General features: G+C 37.6%; 1 protein-coding gene across 23 annotated transcripts in view; it reads left to right on the plus strand.

The window, feature by feature from the left end:
• The window catches only part of MGA (MAX dimerization protein MGA), a 172,258-nt gene that overhangs the window by 105,059 nt on the left and 40,794 nt on the right, over positions 1-26,405 (plus strand). For all 23 annotated transcript variants that reach the window (XM_059372573.1, XM_059372576.1, XM_059372572.1 and 20 more), the window contains exons 3-9: positions 622-1,570; positions 2,326-2,404; positions 2,519-2,614; positions 14,125-14,256; positions 14,485-14,589; positions 15,850-16,511; positions 18,004-18,349. In XM_059372573.1, coding sequence (XP_059228556.1) covers positions 622-1,570; positions 2,326-2,404; positions 2,519-2,614; positions 14,125-14,256; positions 14,485-14,589; positions 15,850-16,511; positions 18,004-18,349 — 2,369 coding nt within the window. The remainder of the gene's footprint in view (positions 1-621; positions 1,571-2,325; positions 2,405-2,518; positions 2,615-14,124; positions 14,257-14,484; positions 14,590-15,849; positions 16,512-18,003; positions 18,350-26,405) is intronic.

A 26,405-nucleotide genomic window follows, 5' to 3' on the forward strand; every position in this document is an offset into this window, starting at 1 on the left:
ATTTAAAATTTTTAAAAATGTTATGTTTTATATTTTTTTAAAAGATTTTTAAGTAATTTCTACCCACATCAGGCTTGAATTTACAACCCCAAAATAAAGAGTCATATGCTCTACCATTTGAGCCAACCAGTTATGTCTTCTGTTATATGAATTTTATCTCAGTTAAAACAGATCAGGCAGTTTGAAAGTCCTTTCCTGATGTTTATTGCAATTCTTAGTTGTAATGGACATTTGTTTGCTTTTACTTTTAATTGGTGGGCCAATTAGTTCTTGAGTTTGAATTTGGGTCAGTGTCAACTGACTTTCAAAATTGAGTTTATTTGAAAAATACCATTAGTAAATAAGTGCTACATTTTTAAATTTGTGATAAAGTTACTCGTTAAAAACTTACTTTTTATCCTGTATAGTTTCTGAGAAATTGATGGAAAGGGTAAAAGTGTGATGTTGAGAAACTGCTTTTGAGAACTTTGCTAACTGCTTTGGAGAACTTCGCTAAGTTATACATTGTTTTTTGGAGAATGGCTCATGAAATTTGATGTGTCACTTGGTTTCCAACAGACTTTCTTTTTTTCTCTTGAGTCTTAATTTTACCCTTTTAACCTCCCTCCCCTGTCTCTTCAGTCTTGTTGCCAACAATTTTGAAGACGATCCCCATGTAGTGTCACCATTAGACCCGAATGAAAACTTCGATGTGGTTATTAAAGAGGAGCCTGTAGATGATTATGAATATGAACTTGCTGAGTGCCCGGAAGGGGTAACTATAAAACAGGAAGAGACAGATGAGGAAACAGATGTATACTCAAACAGTGATGATGATCCTATACTAGAGAAACAGCTAAAGAGGCACAATAAAGTTGATAACCTAGAAGCTGACCATCCGTCTTCTAAATGGCTACCAAATAGCCCATCAGGTGTTGCTCAAGCTAAAATGTTCAAGTTAGACGCTGGAAAGATGCCAGTAGTCTATCTGGAACCCTGTGCTGTCACCAAAAGCACAGTGAAGATTTCTGAGCTCCCTGATAACATGCTTTCCACATCTCGAAAGGATAAGTCTTCTGTATTGACAGAATTAGACTATTTGCCCACGTACATTGAAAATACTGATGAGACTGGCTTCTGCTTAGGCAAGGAATCAGACAATGGTCTTAGAAAACATTCACCAGATCTCAGAGTGGTACAGAAATACCCCTTACTTAAAGAGCCTCAGTGGAAATATCCTGAGCTTTCTGACAGCATTAACACAGAAAGAATACTTGACAGTTCGAAGAGTTCAGCTGGGGACCCATTTTTAGCAAAAGAAGACTTGGGCAGAAGGAGAACAACTGTGCTTAAGATTTCAACAGCCTCCAAGGTTGTGAATGCTAATCAGAATGTCCCTTCAAATATCCCTGGAAAAAGAGGAAGACCACGAAAATTGAAACTCTCTAAGGCAGGGCGACCACCTAAAAGCACAGGAAAATCTTTAACTTCTACAAAGAGCGCTCCTTTGGGTCCTGGGAGTAACTTTCCAGATGTGAAGCCTGATCTGGAAGACGTGGATGGTGTTCTCTTTGTTTCCTTTGAATCAAAGGTAAGATTATAATTTTCAGCATTTCTTTGGAGGTCAGATAGTGATTCTCAAATTGTATACAGGTTGATAACTAACTTAGAATTCTGTTTTTTGAATGCACCTGTTATGTGAAGGTTTGTGTGTGTAGGGAGGGGAGTGTCTCCAAAATGGTTTAATTAACAGGCACCACTTAAGGTATTTTGTTGGAATGGACTTAAATGTCTGCTTTGATTTCAGTTCGCGATTGTTGAACTGATTGTTACTGGAATTTACATTATTACAGACTCGAAAAAGGCATACATACATGAAAAATTGACTGTTTCGGTATATCCCATCCTCTGGTTTTCATCAATAGTAGCACAGTACCACTGGAGAACTAATATTGTTTTAAAAATTCTGTTGTCTCTCACATGGATAGTTTCTTTATTTTACTGCAGCTCTTTAGCTGCATTATTTTTCTTTTAAATCTTTATAGAAGCCTGGCATTTCTAAGTTGGCTACAGAGAGGTTGAATTCTCTTTAGCTGGTCTTCTGTCTCTTTGTTAATTGCTGAGTAAGCTTTCTTTACATAGGCTATATCAGTATGTAAATTGGCATAAACAGTTTGATCAGCATATGTTCCTGTTCAGATTTTTTTTCTTTTTTTTCCTTCATATTTGAAACTCTGTTAATGTAGAACATTGAGAAAATATCAAAAGTATCAGAAAAGAAAAGATTCCTTGTTTACATTTAAACTTCTAGGAGTGATAAGAACTTTTTCCTTTTTTTATATATAGGAAGCTCTTGACATTCATGCAGTTGATGGGACAGCCGAAGAACCCTGTAGTCTTCAGGCATCAACCACAAACGACCCAGGTATTATATAGTTTAAAAGGAGAGAGATTTGTGATTTGGCTCTAGAGGGGAAAGATGCAATGTTTCTTTTTCTGTAGTGTACAGCAGCTTAATTTGTCATTATTTTCTGAGTAGGTTGTAGAGCAAGAATTTCCCAGCTGGAAAAGGAACTGATAGAAGACTTGAAGGCCTTGCGGCATAAGCAGGTGATACATCCTGGTCTTCAAGAAGGTAATATTTAAAAATCCATATATGCAAACCAATTTTTAATTTTGTTCTCTTTTTTCTCTCATTTTCTCTTTTCCCTCTTCTTTCCCTTCCCTCTTGTTCTTACCCGTTTTTTGTTTTTCTTCCTTTCCCCCCATCCCTGATTTCATTTCTTTTAGTGCCCCTCTCAACTTGTGTTTTTTTCTCTTATTCTTCCTCTTAATTTGAAAGCTTCTCTAGTTTTTTTTTTATCCTAAGAAAAACCTTCCCAACTCTGAAGATACTGTCTCTGTGAAGCATATCTTATGCATTTAAAAACTGTGTCATAATAAGAAATTGGTGTTTCTTCTGTCTTAAAACCCAGTATTTTCTTCCCTGTTTATCATTTTTAAGTTTTAGTTGCTTTTGTTTTTGTATGTTTTTTGGGGGGGGGCCCTACTTATTCTTTTATATACTTAGTAATATGTAAGTCTGTAAATAGAATACTTTCCTTATTGTGTGGCTGTCAGCATATTTTGTGTATTTCATGTATGGCTTGGGATGTCAGTTAAAATTTTCATTATTATCTCTGTTTTGTTGTAATAAATTATCTTTGGTTTTGATTATGTTGCTTAATCCTCTATTTTAATATTGAAATCTATATTAGTCCTACCCCCTGCCTCCCCCAAATGTGCAGTCTTTCTGTGGTTTCACTTAATGGAAGCAGGTGATCCTCCCTCTGACGTATGGTCAGAAGGTCAGTAGTAGCCTAACACTATATCACAGTACCTACATCATTCACTTCAATTCATTTTATCATCTCACATTATCACAAGAAGCATGGCGAGAACAGTGTAATAAGATACTTTGAGAGAGAAAGACCATATTCCATAACTGTTATTACAGGGTATTCTTCAAATTACTCTATTTGTTATTGTTTTCTTTAATTTATAAATTTATAATTTATAAATTAAACTTTATCATGAGTGCGTATGTCTAGGAAAAAACATCGTGTGTGTGTCTGTGTGTGTGTGCGTCAGGGTTTGGTACCAGGTGGTTTCAGGCATCCACTGAGGGTCTTAGAATGTACCCACTACGGGTCTTAAAACATATCTCTTGCAGACGAGGACTTGCTCTATATTTATTACCATCATAGCAACTACTGACTTTCCCACTTGTTGTAAATGAGATATTGTAAACTGTGCTCCAATTTTTAGTTTCTTGTGTGTTTGATTTTAGGTGTACCTTTTTTTTTTAGGTTTTTTTTTTTTTAAAGATTTTATTTATTTGTTTGACAGAGAGAAATCACAAGTAGGCAGAGAGGCAGGCAGAGAGAGAGAGAGAGAGGAGGAAGCAGGCTCCCTGCCGAGCAGAGAGCCCCCCCCCTTTTTTTTTTTTAAAGATTTTATTTATTTATTTGACAGAGAGAGGGAGAGATCACAAGTAGGTAAAGCAGCAGGCTCCCTGCTGAGCAGAGAGCCTGATGTGGGGCTTGATCTCAGGACCCTGAGATCATGACCTGAGCCAAAGGCAGAGGCTTTAACCCACTGAGCCACCCAGGTGCCCCAACTACCTTTTGGAGTAGTTTGAGTTTTTGCTATTAGTCAGCCCCCCCCCCCCACCCCCCCCCCCCCCCCGCCAAGGGATTGTTGAGCTGATTTACATTATATAATGGATCATTTATATAAGAAGCTAAGCATTGTATGCTAATAAAATGATGTATAAGATGATCATTCAGTATCTAAGTCAGGTAGTAATACTTGAACTTTTGCTTTAATATGAGGCTGCTTGTCTGACACTGTGATCTTAGAGGGGTACTGTGGTTTGTAATGGGACAGTTACAGTCACATCATAGTCTTAATGGTAAATAACATTTATTATCGCTTACTGTCAGCTTTCATTTCTGCTATTTTATTTAAATAGTATTCTCTTAACCTCTATCAGTTAACTTTTCCTTTATCTTTTTTCCTCCCTCCTACTTTCCTATTTTGGTAGTTATGTACTCCAACAATGTATAAATATCTTGCAGCCTAATCCTTACCTTTGTTTCAGTCTTAGTTCTAGAGGTAAATATATTCCATGCTCTCTGCTGGTCTTTTCGTTATGGTTTGGTTGCCTATTACTTCCTGGCTGGTTAAGGCTTAAGTGTGTTTTTTCCTTCCCCTACATACATTGTAGACAAATCTGGTATTTTCCTCTGTGTAGTTGGGGTTCAAAGTCAAATGCTCCTAGAAACTAAGCAGGTAAGCAAATGAAATTAGCCTGATTTCGTGTACAAGGTTGGACTCTGGCAGGCTGGAACACAGGTGCCTCTTCTAAAGGGGCAGTCATAGTTGTGGATTATTGTCATATGGGAAGATTGGCATAGTATTTTCAGAAATTCTCATTGTTCAGTAGAAACTGAAGTCAGCATTTTTATGTAATGATGCTCAACTTCTAAGTTTTTTGGGCAAAGTGTTAAACACTGAGCCAGACAAAATGTGGGTGAGCCATCAGTTTTCACCTGCTGTACAGATTCTGCATTAGGTGTCATATATAAGTTTTTATTTAATCATCATGTTGTTTAAAATTAATTCAACTGTATTCTTACTTAGTTTTATTATTATTTTAAGATTTTATTTATTTGATAGAGACACAGCAAGAGAAGGAACACAAGCAGGGGGAGTGGGAAAGGGAAAAAAGCAGGCTTCCTGTAGAGCAGGGAGCCCAATGTGAGGCTTGATCCCAGGTCTCTGGGATCATGACCTGAGCTAAAGCCAGATGCTTAATGACTGAGCCACCCAGGCGCCCCTATTATTTTATTTTTCGAAAAGATTTTTATTATTTGAGAGAGTGCAAGTGGGGGTAGAAACAGGGAGCAGGACGAGCAGACTGCGTTGAGCATGGAGTCAGATGGGGGCTCAGTCCCAGGACTGCACCATCATGACCTGGGCTGAAATTAAGAGTTGGACACTCAACCAACTGAGCCATCCAGCTACCCTATATAGTCTTGTTTTATCTATCTATCTATGTTTTATTTATTTGTCAGAGACAGAGAGAGAGAGAGAGCACAAGCAGGGGAAGTGACAGAGGGACAGGGGAAGCAGGCACTCCGCTGAGCAAGGAGCCGGATGCAGGACTTGATTCTAGGACCCTGGGATCATGACCTGAACAAAAAGCATATGCTTAACTGACAGCCTCCCAGGTGTCCCTATTTTTTAAAAAAAACAGTTAAATCTGTAATTCATGTGGTGCTATTCATAAGATGTGAGGTAGAGATCTGTTTTGAATTTTTCTATATTGTTTTGGCAGATATCCCTCCACTCCTCAACCTTTGTTTCTTAAGACTTAGAATTTCAGAAAAATGAGTTACATTGGCTAAGTATTTGTAACTGGGATTGAGCCAATCACATGTTCCTTTAAGGTCCCTCTCTAAAAATTGGTGATTTAAAGAACTTGTTAAATTTTACTTCAGTAATGTCATTTTCTCTCCCTTTCTGTTAACTGTGGAGTTTCACTATTCTTTAGAATATAAACATTTAAAAATCTTTTTGTGGGCACTTGGGTGGCTCAGTCGTTAAGCATCTGCCTTCAGCTTCGGTCATGGTCCTACGGTCCTGGGATTGAGCCCCGCATCAGGCTCCCTGCTCAGCAGGAAGCCTGCTTCTCCCTCTCACACTTCCCTGCTTGTGTTCCCTCTTTCGTTGTGTCTCTCTCTGTCAAATAAATAAAATATTAAAAAAAAAACAAAACACAACTTTTTGTGCTGGAAACTTGAAAAACTTAACTAAGATTTTTGAGCTTGCTCTGAAGTTCTGGAAGAAGTGTTAAGCCTGAGGAAGTGTTTTTATTGGTGGTGGTAGTCTTATTGTTAAAATTAAATAAGAATCTTTTTAAAATTTTTAAAAAGATTTTATTTATTTATATGACAGACAGAGATTGCAAGTAGGCAGAGAGGCAGGCAGAGAGAGGGAGGAAGCAGGCTCCCTGCTGAGCAGAGAGCCTGATGTGAGGCTTGATCCCAGGACCCTGGGATCACAACCTGAGCTGAAGACAGAGGCTTTAACCCACTGAGCCACCCAGGCACTCCTAAAATAAGAATCTTAATGTTGTTTTCCACAGGACTATATTTTTTCTGTCTCCTGTACTATCCTATGTACTAACTTGGAGGTACTACATCCAAATTGATGTATTTCCTGTCAACCTAGAAATTACCATCTAGTTTTGAACTTTAAAGGTATTTTTATACAAGCATTTCTACTTCACTGCTACCAAGTCAATTCTACATTAATTAAAACATTTTTTAAAATATTTATTTTAGAGACAGAGCGAGCGTGCACGCAAGTATGTGTGCTCACAAGAGTGGAGCGAGGTACAGAGGGAGAGGAAGAAGCAGAGTCCCACTGAGCAGGGTGCCAAATGTGAGGCTCTACCCCAGGACCCTGACCAGGATCATGATCTGAGCTGAAGGCAGGTGCCTAATGATTGAGCCACCCAGGCACCCTAAATTTTTTTTCTATTTTAGTTAAGTTTTAGGTTTGTAGTAAAATTGGGAACATAACAGAGTTCCCATATACTCTTCATTCCTTTTCCCTTATTATTAAATACATCTAACATTAGTATAGAATATTTGTTACAATTAGACAATATTGGTATATTAATATTAACTGAGGTCCATACTTTAATCAGATTCCCTTATTTTTTTTAATTTCAGCATTCCATCTAGGAAATCAATTTAGTAGTCATGTCTCCTTAGGGTCCTCTTGGCTGGGACAGTTGCTCAGATTTAAAAATTTTTAATGACCTTGACAATTCTGAGGAGTACTGGTCAAATATTTTGTGGAATGTCTTTCAGTTGAGTTTCATCTGTTGTTTTTCTCATGGTTAGATTGTGGTTATATGTTCATGAGAGGAAGATCACAGAGAGGGAGTGCCATTTTCATCCCATTGTATCAAGGGTACATTTTATCAACAATCACTGACCTTTCCATGCTGTACTTATTAGAAGGAAGTCACTGGGTAGTTCATACTTAGTGGGAAGTTAAGCTCTACTTTCTTGTGGAATATGAGGTAGAAATGAGCATAAATTAATTGGAATTCCTCTACAGCAGAGATTTCTTTTTTCCCCAATTTTTAAAGAGTTTTTATTTTAATGCTTTTTAGTTAACATACAGTTATATTAGTTTCAGGTGTACAGTACAGTGATTTACTAGTTACATACATTACCCATTGCTCATCACAAGTACACATCCTAATCCCCGTCCCCTATTTCTCCTGTCCCCCTTCTCCCCTCTAGTGACCGTCAGTTTGTTCTCTATAATTAAGAGTCTGTTTCTTCATTTGTTTCTCCCCTTTTTTCCCGTTGTTCATTTGTTTCTTAAATTCCACATATGAGTGAAAAGGTATTTGTCTTTATCTGATTGACTTACATTGCTTCACATTGTACTCTAAAGGGCCATCCATGTTGATGTTGTTGCAACCTATTTATTTATTTATTATATCACTATGAACTTCTGTCAGTTACAATGTTAAGTTTCTTTATGGCAATCTCTTTAGAGCTCTGTGACTCTTGAATTTTAGTTAAAAAATACTGAGTGTTGTTAAATTGACAATTAACTGGAGCTTTTCTTTTTTATGTAGATTTGCTCTTTTATGCTGGTTAGTTATATAGGAGTTTATTCCTCTTGAGTGTGTTTTGTTGGGTGCTTTATATTTTAGTGTGTTTAGCTGGGGTAGACAGTTTTTAAAATGTTTTATTTTTTAGAGAGAGAAGTGGGTGAGCATGTGTAAGTGAGCACATGCGCACAAGCAGGGGGCAGGAAGGTAGAAGGAGATGGGGAGAGAGAATCTCAAGCTGACTCCATGCCTAGTGTGGAGCCTATTGGGGGCTGAGTCTGAAGACCCTGAGATCATAACTGAGCTGAAGTCAAGAGTCAGATGACACTTAATCAGCTGAACCACCCAGGCATCCCAGGCATTTTTTTTTTTTTTTAAATTATGGTTTATGATCTTATGTGATTCTTCATTTGAATCTGAATTTAGGAGTCTTTTTTTTGTAATGGTGCAATAATATGTTTTTAGGAAGTAGTTCCTAATCTGGTGAAAAGGCCAACGCATTTAGGAATATAGTTCAGTTTAAACTGTCCTAGTGGAAAGGATTTTATTTTTTGGGGGGGGGATATGCTTTCTGTGAATTATTTAGTTATCTTCTGTACAAGTTAATCTCATTTATAGGAAACTAATTAAGTCTAGGTCTCATGTATGTGCTAAATAGGGGATTTTCTTGCAGGGCAAACATTTCACGATGGTACAGAGAAGCTAAATTGGGAATTACTCTGAACATTGTCTATGTGCCATTGACTTCTACTTTTATGGCTTTAAAAAATTGATAGGTATATTTAAAATAGATTTCATCTTGTTTTTAGAACTTGCTTTCACTTTTGGAGGAAAGTGGAAGTTTAAAATAGAAGTAAACACAGACAAGAAAATAGGAAAAACAGTCTCTAAATTTGATTGTGTGGGGTCTAGAGTTTGCAGGTCTGTGTATGGGTGCTTTTTTTTTTATCAACTTAATTCCTTTATTTTTACCATCTATGTAGGCAGCTATTTTGGCAATTTGGGGTCAATAATAATAGTATTTTTCTCTTCTCAAAGAATTAGAGTATCTTTACCCTGTGTTTAGGATTCAATTCTTACTTGAATTTCTGAGTATTTTACTTTGTGGTTCCACTCTGCTGTCCCTTCCCACCTTTCTTAGTTAATTTTACTTATTCTAACTTAAGAACTACAGACTCAGTAAAAATTTTACCACATTCCCTTGGGCTTTTCAAGTATTATTTCTTCTTGGTTACCTCTCTTGGGACTTACTTACACCATTGTAACTACTGATGAGTCAGTTGGGAAAATAGCATTAAAGCCCCTTGAGGTCTGGGGAATGTCTTTTATCTCTATTACCATCTGTATTACAGAGTATTTCACAAAGAAGGTGCAGTAAAGGGTGCCTGGGTGGCTCAGTGGGTTAAGCCGCTGCCTTCGGCTCGGGTCATGATCTCAGGGTCCTGGGATCGAGTCCCGCATCGGGCTTTCTGCTCGGCAGGGAGCCTGCTTCCCTCTCTCTCTCTCTCTGCCTGCTTCTCCATCTACTTGTGATTTCTCTCTGTCAAATAAATAAATAAAATCTTTAAAAAAAAAAAAAAAAAAAAAAAAAAGAAGGTGCAGTAAATTCTTAAAACATAAAACTCATTGTAGTCGATTTATTTTACTGATGAGGAAGCAAAAGCCAAGAGAAATTTAGCCCAAGCACACGATTAGAAACCAGTTGTTTTGACTCCCAGTCTTATTTTCCCCTGATTGACTGGAAACATGAGGAAAGAATAATTGCTTAAAAGATTTTATTTCTGGGGTGTCTTGGTGGCTCAGTTAAGAAGCCTAGTCTTGGGGTGCCTGGGTGGCTCAGTGGGTTAAGCCTCTGCCTTCAGCTCAGGTCATGATTTCAGGGTCCTGGAATGGAGCCCCTCATGGGGCTCTCTGCTCAGCAGGGAGTCTGCTTCCCCCACCCCCTTCTCTGCCTTCCTCTGCCTACTTGTGATCTCTGTCAAATAAATAAATAAAGTCTTAAAAAAAAAAAAGAAGAAGCAGAGTCTTGGTTTTTGTTTAGGTCATGATCCTCAGGGTCCTGGGATCAAGCTTTGTGTCATGCTTCACACTTGTAGGGTGGGGGAGTGTCTGATGGAGGGTTCTTTCTCTTCCTCTGTCCCTCCCCCTGCTCATGTGCATGCCCTCTCACTCTCTCAAATCGGGGCACGTGGGTGGCTCAGTCGGTTAAGTGTCTGACTTTAGGTCAGGTATGAACTCATAATCCTGGGATTGAGCACTGTTTGGGACTCCCCACTCAGTGGGGAATCTGCTTGTCCCTCTGCCTTCCACCTGTTCATGTTCTCTCTCTCTCTCTGTCTTTCTCAAAGAGGTGATAAAATCTTAAAAACAACAACAACAACAAAAAAAAACAAAAAAACACCACCAAATCTTATTTTATTTTCAAGCAATCTCTAGACCCAGTGTGGAGATTGAGCTCATAACCCCCGGATCAGGAGTTGCATATTCAACATACTAAGCATGAGAGGTGCCCTTGGAAAGAATGTTTTATTGATGTTAATAGGAATCATACCATGTACTTAAATAAAATAAAAATAAGATACAGGGTCACTTGGGTGGCTCAGTGGGTTAAAGCCTCTGCCTTCAGCTCGGATCATGATCCCAGGGTCCTGGGATCGAGCCCCACATAGGGCTCTCTGCTCAGCGGGGAGCCTGCTTCCTTCTCTCTCTCTGCCTGCCTCTCTGCCTACTTGTGATCTCTCTCTGTCAAATAACATTCTTTAAAAAAAAAGAAATAATAAGATACAATATTTAAAGAACTGGGCTTGGGGTGCCTGGGTGGCTCAGCGGGTTAAAGCCTTTGCCTTCAGCGCAGGTCATGATCCCAGGGTCCCGGGATCAAGCCTCGCATCGGGCTCTCTGCTCAGTGCAGAGCCTGCTTCTCTCTCTCTCTCTCTCTCTCTGTCTCTGCCTGCCTCTCTGCCTACTTGTGTTCTCTGTCAAATAAATAAATAAGATCTTAAAAATAAAAATAAAGAAAGAACTGGGCTTAATGTACTAAAACAGCATAGTGATTCAGTGATCTCCTTTGTTAAGGTAAGTTCTCTGTGGTGGATATACAAATTAGCCATAAGAGTTTGTGGCTCATAATCTGTCTAATGCCTTCACCTTTCAGGCGATGAGTATTATGTAAGCCTTTTATTAAAAACCTGTACCTAAGATTTCTGATAGCTATTAATAGAATACTTAATACTTTGAACTCCTTTTGGCTTCAGTTTTGTTAAAATTTAAGTTAAACACTTTACTGCACAATAATTTGAAGCTAGTAATTCACAGATGAGTGAATACAAAGTAGATGATGGTCATTAGTAACAGAAAAATATAAATTCAAGAATAATAGGATATAAATTTAAAGCAAAAGATTGGAACAGGTGACATCAAATATTGAAAAGAAATTGGATTAGCAAGAGCTCTTATGCACTACTGGAGGGAGTATAAATTGAGAGTAATTTGGCATTATTTAGTGCAGACTCCCAATTAGTGCATTGTTGCACATGGTTATCCATGATGTGTGACAATAATAGGCTCTTGAGATAGTGATCTCCTCAGAATGGCCAAGCTTGACAAAGGGTAATTAATAACTGTAGAGCTGGTTGCCTCTAGCGAAAAGCAGCCTCAGGTTTATCCCAGTTTGTTGTATAATTACCTTTTTAAAAAAGATGTTTATTTCTTTGACAGAGCACAACTACAAGCAGGGGGTACAGCAGAGGGAGAGGGAGAGGCAGGTTGCCTACTGAGCAGGGAGCCTGACGGGACAGGGGGTGGCAAGACTTGATCCTAGAACCCTGGGATCATGACCCAAGCTGAAGGCAGACACTTAACTGACTGAGCCACCCAGGCACCCCTAATTATCATTTTATGTGCCATTACACAAGAAGTATTCAGAATAACTAAGTGTATCATTTACCTTTTTAGTAGTAAATATCAGACTGTACAGATGACATAGAAGATAAATTTATTAAAGAGTACCAGATGACTTACACAATCTCTTGAAAACACACAAAACACAAAATGCCAGAAAAACACACTCTGGGACTGTGCAGTAGGGAAACATGCCCACATTACTTTTACTGAATCCGCATATAAGCAGTCCCACAACATTGGACAAGCACCACCATTTTCAGTAGGGACACTGCACACAATATGCATACAGCTAGGACCTTGGTTACTTCTGCCTCTAAAAATTCTTTATTTGGCCAAACACCATCACCCTCATTCACACAGTTCTGCAAAGTATCCCATCATGGTACTCTTGCCCAAATTGAAGTCTTTCATGGTACAGTTGATCAGCAAAACCTGTGTTACATGTCTGCACATAAATTGCAAGGGAAGGTAGAAAGTGATTTTTTTCCCAATACCTACCTTGAAGAGGTTGGGGTTATAATGGAGAAAAGTAACAGCTAGTAAAAGCTAGGGAAAGGGTGTTCAAATATTTTGGACAGCCACAAGTATGTTGAGCACTCACAATCCAATACAGTTGAAAGATGAATATGCCCTGTTATATAGCAATTCCATTCCTGGTTAAATGCTACAAGGAAAAGCTAAATGCACTAGAGAAGCTCTTATACATCATCTCTGTGATACACATTTTTTTTAAAGATTATATTTATTTATTTGTCAGGGAGAGAACACCAGGAGGGGGAGTGGGAGAAGGAGAAGCAGGCTTCCCGCTGAGCAGGATGGATGCACATACTGCATAGTATTCCTGGATGTGGGGCTTGATCCCAAGACCCTGGGATCATGACCTGAGCCAAAGGCAGATGCTTAGGGACTGAGCCACCCAGGTTCCCTGTGATACACTTTCTTGTACACAGTGAATAATTACATGGGTGCATTGCTTGTAATTGTTAAAAGTAGGAAAAAAATGGGTGAAGGGAGCTGGGAGTAGTTACAGGCTTTCAGTTAAGGGATGAGTAAGTCACAGGAATGCAAGGTACAGTGTAAAGAATATAGTTAATGGTATTTTAATGTTGTGTGTACTCAAAAAAATAAAATTAAAAAAAGTTAGAAAACAACCTAATTCTCATCTGTAGGGGAATCGTGAATAAATTGGGTAGTACTATATATTCATAATCTGGAGTAATGTACGGTGGTGAAAATAAATGGTCCACAGATAAATCTGTCAGCATAGACAAATCTCAGTCGTAAAATGTTAAGGGAGGTGGGGAGCTCACCAAAACCTCTAAAAGGATATGAGTAAATATTTTCCCCAAAAGATTACCTCTTAATCTACAAATAAGTTATAATATTTATAGGCTCAGTTAACCATAAACAACACTAATGGATTACTAGGGAATTAGAAACCCTAATTCAGGCCAGAAGCTTAGTCAATGACAGATTTGTATTGAAAGTCCTAGAAAGTCTCTGGATCACAAAGGATCTTAATTCTGCTGTGTTTATGTATTAGTTTTCTATTGCTTAACAAATTAGTGTAAACTTAAGACATACTGTTTCATTTACTTTCGATTAGGAGTTTGGGCATAGCTTAACTGGGTCCTCCGCTTAGTGTCTCACAGTGCTTCAGTCAAAATGTCAGGTCTGGTTTCTCCTCAGAGGCTTGACTTGGGAGGATTCTGCTTCCAGTTTCCCTCAGGTTGTTGGCAGAATTTATATCCTTGCAGCTTTAGCAAGATGGGTGATACATGTACCCATAGTCTCATAAACACCAAATCATGTACATCTCATCCCTTTTGCCACTTTTTGTATGTTAGAAATAAAACAAAGGTCCTATCTGCACTTAAGGGAGAGGGAGGAGGGAGGAGTACAGAAATATGTAGTATTAAGAGGTGAGGATCATGGGCCACCTTAAAGACTGTCTCCAACTTTTTATTTCATTTCTGCTTTTCACTCCCATTTTACTCTCTCCTCACACCTCAGAAGTTTAAAAAAAGAATGTAATTTGTGTTTCTTTTTCCTTGTAGTGGGCTTAAAATTGAATTCAGTGGATCCGACAATGAGCATTGATCTTAAATATTTGGGAGTACAGCTACCTTTGGCTCCAGCCACTAGCTTTCCTTTTTGGAACCTTACCGGAACCAACCCTGCCTCTCCTGGTGAGTGTGTGGCATTTGTAAAGTCAAAGTTGTGATATAAGTAAAAAACTGCCTTTGTTAGAGACATTTAGGATATTCTAAGGTAAATTTTTTTGCCTGGTGGCATAGTCTTAATGATTTATGCGTTTTAGGTTAAGTTTTTTTTGTGATTAAGTTTTGGTAACTAATTAGATATTAAATATTAGTTGACTTGAATTTTGGTAATCTCTTTTACTTTTTCTTTTATAGATGCTGGGTTTCCCTTTGTTTCTAGGACAGGGAAGACCAATGACTTCACCAAAATCAAGGGATGGAGGGGAAAGTTTCATAGTGCTTCTGCATCTAGGAGTGAAGGTAATCAGCTTTTTAAAGAACTGTAAATGTGTTCTGAAACACTTGGCCAAAAAGCCTTTTGTGAAAAGTAAGATTTGGTGGTTTTTCTTCATCTTTCCTTTATATGCTATAAAATACAGGGCAAATAAATTGCTTGCTAATGTCTGTTCATTCCCTATGTTCCATATCCCTAACCATGTCAGGCTTAAATAATCCATGTACCTCTTTTATTTTATTTTATGTTTTATTTTTTTAATTTTTAAAAAAAATTTTAAAATTTTAATTATTTTTTGTTTTTATTATTATTATTACTATTTAAAAAAATTTTATTAACATATAATATACTATTTGCTCCAGGGGTACAGGTCTGTGAATCATTAGGCTTACACATTTCACATCATTCACTATAGCATATACCCTCCCCAACCTGCACCCGCTTTTCAATTGTACTGCCTTTCAGTTATTTTTTAAATTTTCATTTTTTTAGAGAAGCTTGACGGACTGAGCCACCTGCAGTTACCATAATCACCATTCTCAAGTATTACTTCAGAACTGTGTACTTTATAGCTATAGAGTGATTCTTGACAGCATTACAGTCCAAGGAAAACTTCTAACCCAAGCATTTGGACTGTGTGCCTGTTGGTCTCCTTTCTTAGTGCTTTTCCCATTGTAGTTACTTGCGGTTTTACATTCTAGCCAGGTAAATTTATCATGTATCCAAAATAGTTTTTCTCATCTTTGAATCTCTCCACAGTGTTACAATAATATAATGCTTGTCTGTCCACTACATTTGCTTTTTCATTCCTTAGAAACTAAATTTTATACTTCTCTTTTTGTGCCCTCACCTCTTCCCTTATGTTTTATATCAGAGTCCAGGTATTACAATCTGTTAAACAATCTCAATTGGTGTGTTCTGTTGAAGTTTGACTTAAGTATATTTTTTGTTCTTATGTTTTTACTTAAATGTGGTTTCTCTGCTAAGGTCATAAGTTGTCAGAGTTGTAGACTCTTACCTTAATGTTAATTTATTGTTGGTATTTCACCAAAATTAATGTATATATATGTAATGAGATGGTTTGAGATGGTTTTAATGTAATGAATGTATGATTCCATCTCTTCATTTGGTTTATTAATAGTATATTGTTTTTCCTATGTTTAGAAGATTAAGGACAGTTGAGAAGATTCAGTAGCTTATAACTTAATGCTCTTGGCATTTTTTAGTTTATTTTTCTGAAGATCTGCCATATGTTTCTTTAAGTATCTGCATCTCCTTATTTCTAGGTGGAAATTCTGAAGGTCCACTGAAAAACCGTTCTGCTTTCTGCAGTGATAAACTAGATGAGTACTTGGAAAATGAAGGCAAACTGATGGAAACCAGTATGGGTTTCTCTTCTAATGCTCCTACATCTCCTGTGGTATACCAGCTTCCCACCAAGAGTACCAGCTATGTACGAACACTTGACAGTGTACTAAAGAAGCAATCTACCATTTCCCCTTCTACCTCCTACTCTTTGAAGCCTCATTCTGTGCCCTCTGCCTCTCGAAAGGCAAAGTCTCAGAACAGACAGACAACTTTTGGTGGCCGAACTAAATCATCTTATAAATCCATTTTACCCTACCCTATTTCACCAAAGCAGAAACACACTCAAGTAATTCCAGGAGATAAGGTTGCCAAGAATTCTTCAAGTACTATCTCAGAAAATCAGGTGAACAACTTTGTTGTGCCAACTTTAGATGAAAATACATTTCCAAAGCAAATTAGTTTGCGGCAGGCACACCAGCAGCAGCAGCAACAGCAACAGGGAACTCGCCCACCAGGCTTGTCTAAATCCCAAGTGAAGCTAATGGACCTGGAAGACTGTGCACTTTGGGAAGGAAAACCAAGGACCTATATCACTGAAGAGCGAGCAGATGTATCCTTAACAACTCTGCTTACTGCTCAAGTAAGTATCTGATGGTTTTTTTTTAGAAGTGTATTAGTTCATGGTTGGAAAAAATTAGGTTAGTAAGGGGAAATGTGTATGGGCTTTTTGGCGGAAGGATAGGCCATTTAGTTATCTTAGTGATAGAATAATTAAGGAGATTTTCTTGGTTTGTTGTTGTTCTTAGACACCTTAGTGTAGATACCCTCCTGCCAGTAGAGGGGGACAGTACAGTTGTGCTTTTGGATAATGTCTTTCACCTTGTATGAAGTCAGCTGTCCATTCTGAAAATCTCTAATTTCATTCTCTAGCATGTGGGCAAGTATGTTTGCTAATCTTGTTAAAACCGCTTTGAAAGTTCTCCTTAAAAGGTATTACATTTCAGAAAATTTAAAAATTATAGACCTGTGGAGAAAAAGCTTTTGTGTTTTATAAAATTTTATATTGAGAATTTTTCACTTATCGATTTACCTGTCTTAGAGCAGCCTCTGGTGAACATGAAATGTTACAATAGCATGTGACTAATTTTTTTTTTTTGGTCATGAAATTTGTGCACCTTACCTTCCATTTTTAAATTATGTAAATAAATTCTAGACCTGAAGATGATTAGATGTTTGGATTAAATACACAGTGTATCCTTTATTATTAATCATTCCTAAAGACTGTTATGTACATATTATCCCAGTCCCTTTCTATTAGTTACTGGAAAGCAGGTGTCCGCAAAGTATTTCAGTAAAGGGCCAGGTAGTAAATATTTTAGGCTTTGTAGGCCATATACACTCTGTTGCATTTACTCATGTCTGCTTTTACAATGCCACAGGCATTTTGTGTTTCAGTGAAACTTTACGAAACAGGCTGAGTTTGGCCTGTGCGTCTTGTCAACCCCTGCCCTTGAACATTACTTTCTTTTTCTTTTTTTTTTTTTTTTAAATTTTATTTCTTGATTTGACAGAGGGAGACCGATGTGGAGCTCATCCCAGGCATGACCTGAGCCAAAGGCAGATGCTTAACCACTGAGCTGCCCAGGTGCCCTGAACGTTACATGTGATTTCCATTGAGAATAGATTGATCGCTGTTGATATTCTGGCTCATAGTTCATTTAAATATTCTCTTGACTTGGGGTACCTGGGTGGCTCAGTGGGTTAAAGCCTCTGCCTTTGGCTTGGGTCATGATCTCTGGGTCTTGGGGTTGAGCCATGCATTGGGCGCTCTGCTGAGCAGGGAGCTTGCTCCCCCCCAAAATCCCCGCCTGCCTCTCTGCCTACTTGTGATCTCTCTGTCAAATAAATAAAATATTTTTAAAAAAATTTCTCTCGACTGCGCTGTGCTTTAGAAAGGCAGATTGTTCAGAGTCCTGGTTATATTTATGTTCTTCTTTAAATATACTGCTAATCTTGTGCTATTGGTACTGAATGTTCAGAGTCCAAAAAGGCAGACCAGTATATGACTTGTAAGTTGTGGATGGTGTTGGGGCATGATTCAGTAGATTTACAATGATTTATTTTAACTTTAGGCGTCTCTCAAAACTAAACCCATCCACACAATCATAAGGAAACGAGCCCCTCCATGCAACAATGACTTCTGTCGATTGGGTTGCGTGTGTTCCAGTCTAGCTTTGGAGAAGCGTCAGCCTGCTCACTGCCGCCGACCAGACTGCATGTTTGGCTGCACTTGTTTGAAAAGAAAAGTTGTGCTTGTTAAAGGAGGATCCAAAGCTAAGCATTTCCAGAGGAAAGCTGCTCATCGTGACCCAGTATTTTATGATGCTTTGGGAGAGGAACAACGAGGAGAAGAAGAGGGAGTCAGGGAGGAGGAAGAACAATTGAAAGAGAAAAAGAGGAGGAAGAAGCTAGAATACAGTGAGTATTAACTGAGAATTAAAAGTGTGTATAGTTTTTCTTAGAACAGTTTGGTTATTTAACATATTACTGTTACTTATTTTAATCCTTTAATCAGTGGTCTAGAAAGAATTTTGAGAAATTCTTATTATCCTTAAATGCTCTTTCTTTGTGGTTTGTGTGATAATGTTTGTGTGTACACACACACATACACCTTTTTAAAACAGACTTTTTCTTTTGAAGATGGCTTTTTTGTGCTCCATTGGAATCATTCATTTGGACTTCCAGAATGCCTTTGAAACTTCTATTTTTCTGTGTCTCCCTTCTCTTCCTGTGTTCTTTGAATACACAATGATCAGTATAATCCATTCCCCCCTCCAGCTTTTATTGAAGTATAATTGACAAGTACCCTTGCATATGTTTTAAGTGTGCAATATGACGATTTGGCATAGGTATACATTGTGACATGATTTTATCACTGTCAAGTCAACTAATCCATCTCATTATTTTCTAAATGAAGAGATTTGTAACAAGACCCTTTGGTTCTGGTTTGAGCCATTAACCAGGTGATTGGAGTTTTGGTGACAGGATAAGGGCGTAACTGAGTTAAACATTATGTACTATTTTGAAAAGCTTATTTTTCCTTTTTTGATAAAATAGTCTGTTGTCCCACCAAATTACATACTAAATCATTTTTGATTTTTTTTCCTTTCTACTGTATCTTTTTATTTTGTTCAAATACATTGAATATATTTTTGCCATACAATTGAAGAGTTTTTTGCTTCTTAGTTTATTAGGAGACTAAATTCCTTTTTTGGCAGTTTATATTTACATTCACGTTGATTACCACATACTTAAGTCATAATAGATGTTTAATATTTCAGTGTATGTTCTTCCAGGATTTTCTGTTAATAGACTTGTGTGCATACATACATATTTCTCTAGAAATGGAATTGCTCTGTATATGGTATCATAACCTTTAGAAATCTGATATAAAGTCATGTTTTGTTTTCCGTATATAGACCATACAATATAGATCTATATTATAATTTTAGTTTAAATGGCTTCATGTTATTACAGTCCTTTTGGTCAGACATTCAGCCTTTTTATATATTCTTTATTATAAACAGTACTGATGAAGTTCTAGAACCTAGGTGAGGTTTGGTGGGCTGAGGTCCGGAGCCGATGACCAAGAAAGAATTCTTGAGACATCTTTGGTGCAAAATGGTGGTTTATTAAAGCACGGGGACAGGACCCGTGGGCAGGAAGAGCTGCTGCCGCCCCCGGGTTGTAAGGGGTGGTTGGTTATATACGCAGGAGTTGGGTAGGTGAGGACAAAGGGGTATTCAGAAGGGCTATTGGGGCAAAGAATACTATCAGGATATTGAAGGCTTAGTTACTATCAAGTAAAGACAATTGAGAGTCTCCTGGTGGAATGTTACATTCCTGCTATCAAGCATCCCTGTTAATGAGATTTAGGTTTAAAGACAATTGGGAGTCTGGTGGAATGTTACATTCCTGCTATCAAGCATCCTTGTTAATGAGATTTAGGTTTAGAAGAAATTTAACTTTATTTACTTTTCCTTCTACCTCCACCTCCTTCGGTTTTTATGGAGGGGAGGGTGACATTAGGCTTGAGAAACTGAGTTCTGTGTCTTTGGAAAATGGGCTTATTGATAAGGTAACTTCTTTGTTGTAATCTCAAGGACATTTGCAAACCTAGGGAGACTCCTGTCTTGTAGGATTGTGATCTCAGCAAGTTAACTATTTATCATTTTATGGCAGTCAAGGGTGCCTGAGGAATGCTACACCTATGGAGGGGAGCGGATGAAGGGGGGGGGTGCAAGGCGCCAGCTTTTGCTTTGTCCTCAGCCAGCCTCCTGTTCCCTCATCAGTACAGTGATGATAGGCTATTAAAAGTGGAATTGCTGTGGCAGTGATAGCACTTTAAAGGTTTATAGATGTTTCTGGAGTTGTACCAAGGTACACATTTACCAATAGTTGGATAGTGCTGGATTTTCTATGCTCTTAACTGGGTAGTTCACCTGATAGGCAGAAATTGATACTTTGTTTTAAAATTTATAGTTCTTCAAGTAGTAGGTTTATTGACCATTTGTCATAAACTTGCTTCTGTAAATTTGACTTTTTGAATTTTTTGTTTTTATTGGAGCCACTATGTTTTTCCCTGCATTACTTTTTTTTTTTTTTAAGATTTTATTTATTATTTATTTGACAGAGATCACAAGTAGGTAGAGAGGCAGGCAGAGAGAGAGGAGGAAGCAGGCTCCCTGCCAAGCAGAGAGCCCGATGTGGGGCTTGATCCCAGGACCCTGAGATCATGACCTGAGCCAAAGGCAGAGGCTTAACCCACTGAGCCACCCAGGCGCCCCTCCCTGCATTACTTTTAAGAATTTAATTATTTATTTGACAGAGAGAGCACAAGCAGGGGAAGTGTCAGGCAGAGGGAGAAGCGGGCTTTCCTGCGCCCCAGAGCAGGGAGCCTGATGATGACTCAATCCCAGGACCCTGAGATCATGACCTGAGCCAAAGGCAGCTGCTTATCTAGCTGAACCACCCAGGCTCCCCCTTCCCTACATTTCCAAGAGCTTCATTTTTCACAGGTTATAATTTTGTAATTTATATTTTAGCTTTGTTAATAGTTCTTCCCTATTCCCTCACTTGCTCTGAAAAAGAAAAAAGCAAGGATGGTTAAGTCTAGTGGTTTTTTTAAAAGTTTTTTTATGGTTTCTGTGTTTAGAGTGTTTAGAATGTATTTCTTCATCTGCAAGATTTAAAAAGAAATACTAATTAGATTAATAAAGGGCTTAAAATAAAATATGATCTAGAATTTTTTTGATGTGAAATTTGTAGTAGGAAATCTTTTTTCCACAGTATGGCTAGGCAGTTTTCCCCTGACTTACTGAGAAGAAATACTTTCCCTACTGGCTTAAAATGTCACCAATTATGTAGTAAATTAAAAAATATTTATGTCTGTGTCTGTTTCTGATTTCTGCTATTTTGTGATTAGTGCCAGGCTGTTCTAATTGCCATGTCAGTGTTTAAGATATTGCCTCCATATACCTAAATGATCTTTATATAGATAAGATTAAAAAGGTTTAAAATGAAATAAAATACAGGATTATTAGTTTAGTTTTATCTGTATCTCCTGAGTTTTCCCCCATTTTGCACTTTTAAAACAGTACTTTTCCATTTCAAAGTAACAAGAATAAGCTGTAGAAGATGCATAAGAATGAAAACTGTATCTGTTAGGCTTCATTAGTTTGCTTTCTTGGTTAGTGTATTTACCCTATGTCTTATTCTTGACCTGAGTTAACTCCAAAAGCTAGCCAGTTATCAAAGTATTTTTTTGTTTTTCTCACTGGTATTAGACCATTATAAAAAAACATGCCTTACTGTATTCTAGGAGCCATCATTTTCCTGTAGTGTTAGGGAAGATGAGGAAAGGTGGGAAGATATTTTTGTTACAACTGCTATGGAAAAGGAATAGAAATAGGGAAGAGTTCTTAGAGGCAAAATGTTGCTGAAACCAAAACCAAACAAAAATGTACATAAAAACTGGAAGAAGATGAAGAAATCTTTTAGTCTGTTTTGAAAAAACATAGGTGGGGGGGTGATTTAGAGAAGTTATAGAGGTGAGAAAATACTCAAATGATAGAAAAAAGTATCTCTAAAGGACATGAAATTTCAGATTTAAGGGGTCCCCTGAATAGCAGGCAATAATAACCATCTAGACACGTGTTTTATATTTGTAACATCAAGAATAAAGAGGACATCCTGAACTGTTTTAAAGAGAAACCACTTTGCCTAGGAAGGATTTAAAATCAGTTTTGATGTTGAAGAGATCATCATCTTCAGTAATTTACACTGGATTAAAATAATTAATTTATTTTTCCGTCTTGGTTAAGTATACTCTTTAATCCCATCCCTATTCACCTCCCCTCCCCAAACTTCTCCTCTGATAACCATCTGTTCTCTATAGTTAAGAATCTGTTTCTTGTTTTGTCTTTTTTATTTTCTTTGCCTATTTATTTTGTTTCTTAAATTCTACATATGAGTGAGCTCATATGGTATATGTCTTCCTTTGAATGACTGATGTTCACTTAGCATAATACTGTCTGGCACCATCCATCTTGCAGATGTCAAGATTTCATTTTTTCTTATGGCTGAATAATATTCCATAGTATATATACATACCACATCTTCTTTTTTGTTGTTTTTTTAAAGATTTTATTTATTTATTTGACAGAGAGATCACAAGTAGGCAGAGAGTCCGGCAGAGAGAGAGAAGCAGGCTCCCGCTGAGCAAAGAGCCCGACGCAGGGCTCGATCCCAGGACACTGAGATTATAACCTGAGCCGAAAGCAGGGCTTAATCCACTGAGCCACCCAGGCGCCGCCCATACCACATCTTCTTTATCCATTCATCAGTCAGTGGACACTTGGGCTGTTTCCATAATTTGGCTATTGTAAATAATGCTATTAACATAGGGACGGATGAATCCATCCCTTTGATTTAGTGTTTCTGTAGTTTTTGAGTAAGTATCCAGTAGTGTGATTCCTGGATCAGAGGGTAGTTCTGTTTTTAACTTTATGAGGAACCTCCATATTGTTTTTCAGAATGGCTGTACCAGTTTACATTCCCACCAACAGTGCAAGAGGCCCCCCCCACATTATCTTCAATGCTTGTTTCTTGTGTTTTTGATTTCAGCCATTCTGACAGGTGTGAGGTATAACCTCATTGTAGTTTTGATTTGCATTTCCTTGATGATAAGTGATATTGTGCCTCTTTTCATGTTCTCTTTGGTGTCCCTCTTTATGCAGCGCACTCAATGAGGGTTATATCATTTAAATCTTAAAACCTGTTGTAAGAGGGATTCTCCATTTTACAAATGTACTAATTGTGTGCTTAGAGAGTTTATGTAACTTGTTCCCCAAGTCAGCTTCATTTTAAGGGAGTGATAGAGATTTGAACCCAAGTTTTTCTGACTTGAAGGTCTTCATTTTTTTTTTTTCCTAGTGTATAAAATAATGATTTTTGAAATTTGGCCTTCACCTGATTACCATCCATTTACCCTTTTGATAGTTAAAAAAAAATGCTGCTGATGTAAAGGCATTGTGCTTAGCTGCTGTGGGAGGGACCAAGAGAAAGGATAAAACATGACATTCCTGCTTTCTTAGCCCACTTAGAGTGTTGTTGGAGATGTGTCTCTATGTACAAGTTAACTGTCTAAAGGGAAGATAATAAAATTGATACCTGATTAGGAAAAAAGGAGAACACACAAATTACCAATATATCAGGAATGAAAAATGGCATCACTAAAGACATTCATTGATTAGTAGGGAACAGTTTAATGCCAATAAGTTAGATGAAATGGACAAATTCTTTGTTAGATGCAAAGCTACCAAACTCACTCAAGAAGAAATAAGTAACTGCTTACTCCTATACATATGAACTTGCAGTGAAAAACTGCACAGTAATGGCTGTGGTCCAGATGCCTTCACTGTTGAATTCTCAAACATTTAGGGAAGAAATAATGCCCATTTTATTTAAATGCTTCCATAAAATGATCTCATTCTGAGAGACTGGCATTCCCCTGATGCTCAAACCAGAAAAAGACATTACAAGAAAATGGTAGAGTACGTTCTCTCATGAACATATGTACAGATGATAAATACAATTTTAACATACCAAATCCAGGAGTATATTTAAAGAATAATACATCATGACCAAGTGGATTTACCCCAGTGGTGCGTGGTTGATTTAACATTTGAAAATGATCAGCATTGTTCACCATTACCATAATAGACTTTAAATTTAAAAAGGCCATATTATCATTTCTTTTTTTTGTTTAAGATTTTATTTATTCATCAGTGAGAGAGAGTGCACACGCATGAGGGGAGGAGCAGAGGGAGATGGAGAAGCAGACTCTTCAATCCAGGGCTCAGTCCTGGGACTTCAGAAACATGACCTGCGCAAAAGGCAGACACCATACTATCATTTCAATAGATAGTTTTAAAAATTGACAAAATCCATTTCTGGTAAAAATTCTTAAGCATAGTAGAAGGAAACGTTCCCAATCTGATAAAGAGTATCTATGAAAAACTATACAAACAGCATATTAATTGTGAAAGACAGCTTTCCCCAGTGATTAGGAATGAGGAAAACGTCCTCTTTTGCCTTGTCTATTTAAAATTGTATAGGGTATCCTAGCCAGTGCAGTAAGTCATGAAAAAGAAAATGTATCCAGATTGGAAAGAAGGAAGTAAAATTGGTTTTATTCTTAGACTGGAAAATCCTAAGGAATCTATAAAAATACTACTAGAACTATGTTAGTTCAGCGAGTTTATGACGTATAATAATATCAGTAGACAATATATTTGTATAGATGCCAGTAAGAACTAGAAATTGAAATAAAAAGTACCAGTTAAAATAGCATCCAAATAAATAGACAAAGGATAAATCTGATAAAAGTTGCCTAAAAACCTCTTATTAAAAACTACAAAACATTGTTGAGAGCAATTTTTTTTTAAAGATTTTATTTATTTATTTGACAGAGAGAGAGATCACAAGTAGGCAGAGCAGCAGGCAGAGAGAGAGGGGGAAGCAGGCTCTCTGCTGAGCAGAGAGCATGATGTGGGGCTTGATCCCAGGACCCTGAGAGCGTGATCTGAGCCGAGGGCAGTGGCTTAACCCACTGAGCCACCAGGTACCCTGTGAGAGCACTTTTTAAATAAACCTAAATAAATGGAGAGGTAGACTGTTTTTGTACATCTGAAGACTATCTTCGTAAGATACAGTTCTCCACAGACTGATTTATAAATAAATAAATGCTCTTCATGGGGCACATGCGTGCTCAGTTGGTTAAGCATCTACCTTTGGCTCAGGTCGTGATCCCAGAGTCCCTTGCTCAGCGAGGAGTCTGTTTTTCCCTCCACCCCTCACCCTGCTCTCATGCTCTCTCTCTCTCGTACACTCTGAAATAAATAAAATATTTTAAAAAAAATGCTCTTCCAGTGAAAATCCCAGCAGGGTTTTCTCGGTAGAAATTTTCAAGTTTGTAAAATTTACATGGAAAAGCAAAGAACTGAGAATGGCTGTTTGATAAACAATTTCAATAAAGAACAGAGTTGGTAGAGTTAGACTACCAGATTTTAAGACATACTATAAAGCTGAAGGATTTGGGATAAAGACTTATACATTAGTGAGACAGAACAGAGAAATCAGAAGTTGATATACATAAATACAAAGCCAGTGAATTCAGTGAATTTTTTTGGCACAGTGCCAAGTCAGTTTAATGAGGAAATGATCTTCTCAACAAATGGATGTGGAGCAATTTGATAGCTAGAAACTGCTCTCTCCTGCCTCCAAAAATAAAATCAGAACCTCAGTCATGACTTTATATATAAAAATTATCTCAAGATTTAAGAGTTAGTCTTAGATTAAGTGTAAGTGCTTTAAAGTATACACTGTATAGAACAAAATAAAGGGAAATATCCTTTGTGATCTGTGACTCATAAAGATTTTTAAAATAGGATACCAGAACCACAATCATTAATATAAAAAAATGTAATGAAATGAATTTCTCAAGATTAAAAACTTGCTTTTCAGAAGACCTGTTAAAATTAAAAGACAAGCCATAAACTAAGAGAAATACTATAGAAAATATGCAGCCAACATAGGACCTGTATCTGTAATAAAGAATTTTTTTTAAAAGATTTTATTTATTGAGATGGGGCGGGTGCAGGCAGAGGGAGAAGCAGAGCCTGCTGAACAGGTAACCCAACTTAGAGCCGTATCCCAGGACCCCAAGATCACGACCGGAGCCGAAGTCACATGTCCAGCTTGACTGTGCCACCCAGGTGGCCCTTGTCTGTAATAAAGAATTCTTTTTTTTTTCTTTTTTTTAAAAGATTTTATTTATTTATTTGACAGAGAGAGATCACAAGTAGGCAGAGAGGCAGGCAGAGAGAGAGAGGAGGAAGCAGGCTCCCCGCCAAGCAGAGAGCCCGATGCGGGACTCGATCCCAGGACCCTGAGATCATGACCTGAGCCGAAG

This window comes from Mustela nigripes, chromosome 13 (assembly GCF_022355385.1).
Source record: "Mustela nigripes isolate SB6536 chromosome 13, MUSNIG.SB6536, whole genome shotgun sequence".
NCBI lineage: Eukaryota > Metazoa > Chordata > Mammalia > Carnivora > Mustelidae > Mustela > Mustela nigripes.